General features: G+C 47.7%; 1 protein-coding gene across 1 annotated transcript; it reads left to right on the forward strand.

The window, feature by feature from the left end:
* The first annotated feature begins 1 nt into the window (after position 1).
* ift81 (intraflagellar transport 81 homolog) lies at positions 2-10337 on the forward strand. The gene is given in 19 exon segments (XM_084690746.1): positions 2-613; positions 833-936; positions 1060-1240; positions 1331-1420; positions 1533-1598; positions 1893-2003; positions 2266-2350; positions 2896-3059; positions 3225-3320; positions 3826-3972; positions 6085-6234; positions 7462-7590; positions 7970-8059; positions 8669-8755; positions 8961-9032; positions 9146-9231; positions 9532-9577; positions 9958-10108; positions 10111-10337. Coding segments are annotated over 19 exon segments (2028 nt in total). The 5' UTR covers positions 2-469; the 3' UTR covers positions 10140-10337.
* The last annotated feature ends 227 nt before the right edge of the window (positions 10338-10564 follow it).

The following is a 10564-nucleotide window of genomic DNA, read 5'->3' on the forward strand; positions in this document are numbered from 1 at the left end:
CCCGAAGGCTCTCATGAACAAACAGGAAACTATTTCCTGTTAGCAACGGACGCTTGTGCCTTGTTTCCAAGACCCAAAAGGGACCGTCTGTAAGATAAACAGCTAATGTTAGAGCCGATCTTTTGGCACTTTAAACTATTACTACTAGCTTATAAACAGTAGATTGTTAAGATAGTTAAGAAGTTACAGATAGGTTGTGACAGGTGTAGATGTAAATTTGCCAAGCTAGTGCTTCCTAACTTTTTTTTTAACGAAAGCTGCTTTAGCTAGCTCCTAGCCACACTACCTCGATACATCGAGAACGTCTAGCTATTCATTTCAACCTGCAACGCTACGCTAGCTCACACAAGACTAGCTCAAGATAAATTAGCATAACAAGAGTGTAGTTGGCTAGCTTTCAAGCTAACGGCAGGTATCGTTTGGTATCATTTGTTTGTCCCCTTCGTTGTCGCTGTCACAACCCTAAAAAATGGGAGAACAGCTGAAATTTATCGTTGAGCACTTGAACAAAGAACCATTCAAGAAAAACTTTAATCTCATCACATTTGACTCAGTGGAGCCAATGCAACTGCTGCAGATCCTCAACGATGTTCTTGCAGAAATTGACCCCAAGGTGAGGAATCGTTTTACATTAATCGTCTTCTGTTTTGGCATCTTTGATGCAGGAGTGGTTGCAGACCGGGCCTTTCTAGCTACAAAACTATATTATAATTCCTCGAATTATATCAAGCCAATCATGATACTGACAGCTATGTGTCAAATAAATATGGGGCAGCGTGTATAATGCGCATAATATGGAAACGCTTGATTTGTTTTATTATTTTTTCCCCAGCAAGGAATGGATATCCGTGAAGAGTCGAATGAACAGACAGCAAAGAGAATGATTAATATACTGGGAATGCTTAAATACAAACCTCCAGGAAATGTCTCTGATCCGTGAGTACTTACCGACAAGTACATTCATTCACATCAATTAAGCTTTAATTCAATGTTGGACATTTTAATCCTTCAACTGTTCTGTCAATTCATTGTCTTCTGTTCTGTCTTTTTTTGATGCAGGAGTAGTTTCAGACAGGGCCTGGTCATCGGCAATAAACCAGTGATCCACCCTATCCTTTACTGGCTGCTGCAGAGGGTCACAGAACTGAAGAAGAGGGCTTACCTGGCTCGCTTCCTGGTTAAACTGGAGGTGCCAGCGGAGTTTCTGCAGGATGATATCGTCACCGAGACCTATAATCAGGTATGTTCAACTGGCATGTGAAGCTCATGTGTACACAATGCCTTTATCCTCAGTGGTAAAAAGACGGATGTTATGTTTTGGCACTTTCAGTATGAAGAACTTGTCGAAGCGTTCAAGACCTTCCACAAGGAGAGCGTGCAGCTGAAGATCTCTGGATTCTCCACAGCAGAGATCAGAAGGGTAGGGGCAGATACAAACACTTAGGGCAATATAGAAGGAGGGGGAAAAACATGCTTGCGCAATGTCTGCAGAGAGATCCCTGAACGCTGTCGTGATCCTTCCTGCCCTGTAGGACATTGGTGCCATGGAGGAGGAGAAGGACCAGTTGATCAAGCGGGTGGAGAGGCTGAGGAAGAGGGTAAGACAGCCCGGTTGTACGTCTCTCTTCTGTCCTTAATGCCCAGGACTCTCTGGGATTCACTGAGGAATGAAAACATGGCATCTCTATCCATGCTAACAGCTTCCCAGTGGGAACGAGACAGGCATCCGACAGGGTCAAGGGTTTCCTCTTTAGCCTGTCAGAGGTGTCATGGGGGTACTAAATTAGCAGGTCTTACTTTTAGACCCCAGTCACTGACTACTGTTGTTGTTGTTGTCTCTGGGTGGTGAAACCTGACCCCAGACGTATCACGTTTCTTTCTGTGGACACTAGGTGGAGTCAGTGTCCAACCACCAGCGGATGTTGGAGCTGGCCAGACAACTTCGTGTGGAGAAGGAGAGAGAGGAGTCACTGGCTGAACAGAAACAGGAGCAGAAGAACCAAGTAATTCAGTGGTTTTGCTGTGGTCCTCTTTTGTCCATGATTCTACATAAGACCAATCAGAAGCCATGACACATTCATTTCAGAAAAGACGCACTGCTTCATTCGCTGTGTGTTTGACGAGAGATTAGTATGCAGTGAGCTATGAAGTGAGATATGAAGATTTTCTGAAAGAATATTATCTATAATATATAAGCACACAATAAGCACACACTTTGCACAGTGAAACACACAAATGTTCTAATGGATCGTGTCATATGACCAGCTCTTCCAGGCTGGACAAAGACTGCAGAGGTCTCAGCTGCAGCTGAAAGTACTGCGACAGACAGCAGCAGATGCCAAGCCAGAAAGTGAGTATGGCAGCCATGTTTCCTCTCCCGCCGCTGTCCCCCTCACAGCTGGGTGAGAAGGTCAAGGACACAACAGATCACACTGCCGGCCTGTTAATTGATTTACATCTATTAAGGCCATATAATTACCCTGGACTTTGAAGTGCTCTATTATAGCTTGCCATGTGTGGATCTCTTTTTGCTTTAATCTGACAGTGGCTTCTTCACAAACACACACGAGATTTACACATTTACAGTTTCTAAAATGATGTGTCAAAGTCAGACGGTGATGTCATTTGTCGCGACTTGGGGCGCAGGGTTAATGGGCGACTGCCGTCTGTATTAATATTAGCGACAAACTGTTGAAGGCCACGCCAGTTTGTTGTTCCTTCTGATTCTAATCTCCAACAATGACCTTGTATAAAACAAGATTGATCTGGTTGTGATTTCAATCGCGGAAAAAAATATATGCAGGTGCGTCAGAGACACACCGACCGTGTTTCAAAGCTGTCCCGGCTGATCTATCCGATCAAAAGGCGTACCGGTAACTTCAGTCTTTGTCTCAGGTTTAATGAAGAGGCTTGAAGAGGAGATCAAAGTGAACGCCTACATGGTGTCTGACAAGGTCCCAAAGGAGCTGGAGACCAAGAGGCGCATGGTGCAGTACCTGCAGAAGGTGGTGTCTGAGCCGGCCATGGGCCAGGCTGAGCTGCAGGAGCTGGAGCACAAGGTGAGGCGTCTGGCCAGCCTCCTGAGCTGTGCAATGGGTCGGGTGTCGAGCCACGCCCATCACGACTGGGCCACAGTGAATCTGGTTGTGGTTGTGTTGATGGGAAGATGCACTTTGACATCGCATCCCTAGAAACATCCGTTTTCTGTTCCCCGCCTCCCCCAGATTCGAGAAACCAACGTCCAGATAAATCAGCTGATTGAGAAGAAAATGATGAGGAACGACCCCATGGATGACAAACTGTCCCTCTTCAGACAACAGGTTACACTTGTATTCCTACTTGATATTCACCGTCTTGAAGATTTTTTTTTACACCCTCTGTCTTGTACAAACAAGGCATTTTGTGTGTGGGTCTGTGAACCTAGAAGGCTGGATTGATGTGATCTGGAAGGCGTCAGGGGGTCACTGTGAGGCTCATTGATGTCAGCATAATGATATCAAAGGGGTTTATATTGTGTTATCTTTCTCTCTTTGACCATTTTTTCTTTTGTCTCTAACATATCAAGATAAATGAGAGATTACAGTCATCTGGATAGATCTAACACACCATTGTAATATTTCTAAGAATTCTATCAGATCTAACACATAGTCGTAATATTTCTAAGAATTTTATCAGCCTTACTCGTACCTCTTTGTAACTATCTTTAACCTCTTTGTTAAGTATCTGACTTAACTGCTAAGTGTTCACAAACAGACGAAGCATTACACTACGATCCTACTGACACAAACGGCACGTGTGCGTGTTCTTCCTGCGTGACCCGTTCAGGCCTCCATCATCGTGCGTAAGAAGGAGGCGAAGGCGGAGGAGCTGCAGGAGGCGCGGGAGGAGCAGCTGGGAGCAGAGAGGGAGCTCGCCCAGAAGAACATCCAGGCTCGAGACCTGGTCGGGGACGACGTGATCCGGGCAGACGAGGTACAGGGCCTGTCGGGTCTCCAAGCCTGAGCTTTCCAGTCAACACCGGAAACCTGTTTGGGGAGGGTGGGTGGGGGGGGGGGTTACAAGACCCTGTGTACCTTGAACACATCACTTTTGAAACCTCCTTTCTCAGAACAGCAAAAAAAATGCATCTGCCCTTCTCGGCCTGTGTGGAATATCCTGTAGTCTGTCTCCTCGACTGTTTGATAAAGCTGAGCCGTTGTAGATTTGTGGACCACAGTGAACACGAGAGGCTATTTTGGGTCTTATGTAAACAAAGAGAGGCTCACTGGCTAATGCAACTTATCCCTTTTCCCCTCACTCTCCCACATTCCCATGCTAGGCTATAAATAGACCCCAACAGTGAACTCCCCAGAACCTTGACAAACTTTCTGTTGCGTTTCCTCTCCCTTCCAAGCTCTTGCTTTAATGAATCCGCTAAATCAATTTGGGCCAAACGCATAAACCAATGTCGGCGTAAATCCTTCATCTAAATTTAATTTACTTGAGGATGCGCCCCACACCTTGGAAAGAAAACAAGTGGCTGATGTGATCGGCAATGACATTACTGGGAGCAAGATCACCCTGAGCGACGCACACAGAGAGGACTCTCAAATGTGAGTGCTTCTTTTGCACTGGTGACAGTGCCACTCGCCATCACTCAGCGTGTCACCGTGTAGGCGCAACGAACCTATGGTTGTAAATAGACCTATATCTATAGGGGGGGGGGGGGGGGTGCTGAGGGGCAGGGCCTCGGGCGGCGTCCGTATGCTTTGTCACAGTGTTTTATGGGCAGATGATGTACCACCCAAAGTGAAGCCTTCATGCCGTGTCCTGGAAAGGTACAGGAAAGGGGCAGTGACTTTTCTTGCTAGGGAGTTTCACATGCCCCTTTAAGTGTGTCTTTGTGTCTGTGTGTGTGTTCCTCTCACTTAAAAGGGGCTTTACAACCTTTATTCCAGAGACCTTTTTCTCTTTTCGATACTGTATGCTGATGCTGTGAGACAAGTTGGGGGAGGACAGAGGGTCTGTGTGTGGATTTGTGTCGTAAATGGAGAGGGGCGACTTGCACGTTATCTGTCTGGGCCTCATTTGGGGTCATTGGTCACGGTGGAAATGATCGTCTTATCAGAGGTATTTTCCACTGTGCCATATAAGTGTCATCACATGTCACCCAACAACTGCTGGGGGGGCTCTCCGCAATGTCCCTGTTTGCTCATCTTCAGTTACACAAGGGTGATTATTGTTCCACAACACTTTCAAATATATGTCAGGCTGGTTCAATGTTCCGCCATTACTTTTCGAAAACTGCCTTCAGTCTCAGGCCCAGATGCTGTTTGGTACATTTACATTTAGTCATTTAGCAGACGCTCTTGTCCAGAGCGACTTACAGTAAGTACAGGGACATTCCCCACGAGGCAAGTAGGGTGAAATGCCTTACCCAAGGACACAACGTCATTTGTCACTTTCAAGAATCGAACCAACAACCTTCTGATTAATAGTCCGACTCCCTAACCACTCAGCCATCTGATCCCCATAAATCTGAGAAAGTTTACCCAAATGTACCCAGAGTGAACGGAGTTTACTCTGTGTTGCAACCCTGAATAGATCAGAAGCATCTACAGTCCAATAGCCGTCTCCAGCACTGTGAGTCACTGTGAGTCGTTGTGTTGGATCAATTATCACCGGTTGTTTTGAGGACGCAGTGTCAGTGACAAGGGAACGCTATGCAACATTATACTGCAATGCTAATTCCCCATCAACCTTGTCTGCCCTTGATGTCCTAAAATGCTTAAACAACAAACCCTCCCACACAAGCCCCCCCATGCTTTCAATGACGAGCAGCACATATCTGGGGTCGTTCCTTATTGCGTCTTCTGTACCTTGTGGGGGAGTGCGATTCATGGACTGGTTGCTGTGTCCAGTGGGGAAACAGTCAGTGTTCTTTGGCAGATTGAAGTTTGGCAGTTTTCTGTGTGCATCTGGCTTTGTACCAGAGGATGTCATGTTACCACAGAGATGTCTAGGAAGGCACCTCGACCTCTGTTTCTCCACTCATCTTCTCTCTCCCCCCCCCCCTCTCTCTCTCTCTCTCTCTCTCTCTCTCAGTTTAAGCGTTTCCTCGCTAAGCTGCGCAGCAAGGGTACGGTGTACAAGAAGAAGCGTCAGGAGATTGCGGAGATGAAAGCCGAGTTCGGAGTCCTGCAGCGGACCGAGGAGGTCCTCAGGCAGCGACACGAGGCGGGGCAGCAGCAACTGGTAACGCCACTCATCCCCCCCGCCCCCCTTCCCTCCACCCAAGCTGTACACAATCACTTCCTGTTCACCTCGAACCCTTCCCAGTCTGCACCTTGTAACACCGCCCCCCCCACCATGTAGTTCTGTACGCGTGCCATTCTGTTGTGCTCTCGTTTGTTCACGGTTCGTTAATGGTGAAGTGGGTACAACAAGCTTCCTGGAAATGACTTCAGTCCTTCCAAACCCTCCCAGTTCCTGCTAGCTCTGCTGACGCAGGCACGGCTGAGCCGCTGCTATTTATGATGGCGTCCCCCCCCCTTCTTCACCTCTGCTTCTAAGCTGGTGTTTTCGGATCACTGAATGCTTTCCCTCTCGCTGCGTGTCTGCCGACGGCTGAGCCGATATCTCCCTGACACCTGCTTTCCCATTCCCCCTCCTCCCCCTCCTCCTCCCCCTCCTTCCTCTCCTCCCCCTCCTCACCCCTCCCGGGTCGTTCCACATCGATGGCACCTCCCGCATAAAAACGGTCAAAGAATCCGTTTGGCAACGGCACATTTTCAATGGCGAATTCAAATAGAAACCTCAGCAGCGGGGCAATACATTGTGTCTTCAAGCTCCCAGAGTACATTCAACATACCACTCAGACCCATGTAAATGACCCTACATTCATTCACCCATGTGGGATTAAACGCCAATTGAGGAGGTGAATCCTCACCGGGGAGCACAGCAGGGTTAGGCTCCAGCTTTAGGATCTCTACTCAGGGGACAGAGTGGGCTCTAGTCCCCGGCGTCAAGCTGGGCCCTGCCTGTCTGTGTGGACACGACCCTCTGCTGTGTCCCTGACACTGCAGCTGTGGCAGCAGGGGTTGATTCAGGACGAGGCCCCATGCTTCGCACGCTGTCACTGGTCCAGAGACACAGACTGTAGCTTCCTCAGTTATGGTGGTTAGAGTCGTTTCAACGAATGTTTTAACAAAAGGGAGGTGAGAAAGTGAAACTGTGTTTACTCTGTGAAAATGTTTACTTCAAACTTTGATTTAAATCTTACCCTGATAGGTTGAGTTGATAGGTTTTGTGGTCATTATTAATGTAGCAAGGTAAAATAGCCATGAAAACAGCACATTCTTTTTTGGGGGGGTTCAATATTATGAGCTCTTTGGGGCGCCTCCTATGTTTTTGTTCTCACTGGTGACTGCTAGTTGTTTGAAACCACATGGCCTGTCATGTTCTCCTTGATTGTGTTTGTAGCAATCTGTGGAGGCTCAAAAGGGGATCTCGGGCTACAGCGACACCAAGGACGAGCTGGAGAGGGTATCGGCCATCAAGAGCGAGCTGGATGAGATGAAGGGCCGCACGCTGGATGACATGTCTGAAATGGTGACTGAAGCTTAGCATCGGGGAGTCTGAATAACGTCATTCAGCCTCAGTGACAGGACCTGCACAAGTCCCTCTATGATTATCCAGGAAATGATACAAAGAGCGCATTGCCTAACATGATCCCTCTAACCATTCACTGTCTTGATAGCGGTTACATTCCACTCATGCTCAACTTGCTTCGTTTTTACTGGCAAGTCAGAGAAAGATGAATGATATAATTATAGAATACCAATCCGACAGTCAACCTGTTTTATCAATCCATCATCATTGGCCTAAATCGAGCTCATGGCAGCCAATTGGGCCCTGTTACAAGAGGTTTCAATGTTATCCGAAGGGGTGGTCAAGCGTCAGCGGTTTCTAACCCTTTTGCTTGTTTCAGGTGAAGAAGCTCAACTCTGTGATCGTGGAGAAGAAGTCTGCCCTGGCGCCCGTCATCAAGGAGCTGAGGCCCCTGAGACAGGAGTGTCAGGTGAACCTCTCGCTCCTCTGAACCTCTCGTCTTATCAGACTCAGAATGTGACGAGAGAGACAAGTCTGACAAAGGATGAGGAATTCCCTGATGCTGCACAAACAGCTGGCGCTGACTTCATTTGTGTGTGTTTTTTTTTGTGATCATGACGACAAGCTATTAAACATAATTTACACCTCGTCTGTATGTTGAGGGGGGGAAGGCCCCCACATCCCTCAGGTGCAAGGGGATCAGATTTTCCAACATGTGCTCCCAGAGTTTTTATCGCACACGGCTACCTATCTAATAACGATGAGGTCCTACGTCAGGAATACAGAAATAGACTTGAGCTAAAGCTAGGCTTAAGTCAAACTGCGGAAATATGCACGCATTGAATGCTGTTGTTGCGACAGGGTGTGCGTTATGTACATTTTTATGAGAAGTGCACAAGAGGAAAGTTCTCAGAGTGGTATAAAGACATTTCAAAAAGTGTCCGTCAACATTAAATCGCATGACTCTTTCCAAAACACAATTGTTTCCATCATGCTTCCATTACTTTTCCTGTCTGTATCATTGGCTGTGCCGGTCTCTGTATGACTGACATGATGGGGTATTTTGCGATCCTAACAGGAGCTCACCCAGGAGTATGAGGAGAAGAAGGCGCAATATGACAGCTGTTCTGCAGGCCTGGAGAGTAACCGCTCCAAACTGGAACAGGTACTCCTAACGCCTCACCCTCGACCAACTGCCTTACGTTGTTGCTTTCCCACCCTGGTTTCATTTGACTGTGCTCCCAAATCAAGTTTAAACACGTCGCGGTGGCTCAGGTTCCTTCTGCACAATGGCATTGAGGGAGTGTGCCATCCGTATGCCATGTACAATGAATGGTGTGTCCCATGTGTGTTCACCACCGCCGATGCAGGACGTGCGGGCACTGAGGGAGGAGAACGCGCAGGAGGAAAACCGATACCACTACATCAACTGCATGAAAGAGGTAAGGAGCTCGGGTTGCAAGCACCTGCGCTCTGACCGCACAACAGACCGTGAGTGCAAGCCCCTCCCCCTGACCCACTCCCTCTCTCTCTCTGCGCTCCCTGTCCTCCTCAGATCATTGAGATGCAGAGGCAGCGGGCTGTGGACGAGATGAAGGCCTACGTATCTCCTGACCCCCAGGAGCGGAGGAAGGCCATCAGGTAAAAATGTTGGGCTGAGGCTGCCTGCTGCGGGAAGGGGGATTCTGCTAACGCTGCTGTTAGCGCACAGCTCCCCTGTCCCCCGTACCCCGCTGAGGGGCCAAATCACACTCACCTCAGAGGCCTTCTTTACTGCGCACTATGCCAAATCTCTCCTCATTTAGCTAAACTCCTATATATATCCGCGTTTTGCCTAATAAACACTTAGGGTGAGTAATGATGCCGTTAGCTGGTCAAAGTCACCTAATGAACAACACAATGCCAAAAATCTAAAAGTCTGACTTTTCTTTATTTGAATAGGGAACAGTATATGAAGAACATTGGGGAGCAGGAGTCCCTGGGCAAGGTGAGTGTGGTTCAGCTCCAGCCGTCGCGCTGCACCGACCTCTGATGTGGATGCCGTGTAAACACAGGGGCCGTTCGTTGGGCTCCTTTGCTGCTGACGCTGTTGAGATCAGGTGCCGGGTCTCATGCAGTCCTCTGACCGCCTCAGCCTTTTAGAGGATGACTCGACGCCATGTGTCACTGCTTCTCTCTAAGCGTTTTCTCCGCGATTGCAAACGGCGGTCGTAAATGCGATTTTGACCTCTCAACAAATCTATACTTGGATGTGTTTAAACACCTCCCTGTGTTTGATGAAAAAATGAAACGAGAAATGCTCACGTTTAATGACGTTTAAGAGTTTAACCCGCGTTGAACCCGTTTTTTTTTCCTTCTATATCACAGAAGCTACGCGAGAGTCAGAAGGCTGTGCGAGAGAGCCACGGCCCCAACATGAAGCAGGTGAAGATGTGGCGCGACCTGGAGCAGCTGTTGGAGTGTAAGCGCCAGTGCTTCCTCAGGGCCCAGAGCCAGGCCTCCATAGGTCAGGTGATCCAGGAGGGGGAGAGGATAGGCTGGTGCTGTGAGGGGACCGTTTAGGTTGTATCAACTTTTTTGGTACTAGTTGTACCAAGACCCTGACCTAGAACAAGCCACGGAGCTCTCAATCATTTCACCACTACATATGGTACTACAGCTACAGACATTCCATGTCTAATGAAATGGAGATGGGTTCGATCGTTTGTCTTCATATTAAAAAAATAATTTTTATTATACTGTTTAAATACTGTTACTTATTTAAATGATTTCATTAGTCCGTTAGCGTGTTGATACTGACGTAAGCAGTGGGGATCTTGGTGAAAATATTCTCGCTGCAGAATCTTACTGTAAGTTTTGGTTCATTTACAAAGAATCTTTATCTCTGACTGAATCATATGATTGAGTGGAGCTCCCTGGTTTGAAAGTGGAGATAACACATGATTCTGAGAGAGCCAGAGGGTTAAGAAGATGA

Source organism: Hypomesus nipponensis, chromosome 24 (assembly GCF_054491055.1).
Source record: "Hypomesus nipponensis isolate SF chromosome 24, ASM5449105v1, whole genome shotgun sequence".
Lineage (NCBI taxonomy): Eukaryota > Metazoa > Chordata > Actinopteri > Osmeriformes > Osmeridae > Hypomesus > Hypomesus nipponensis.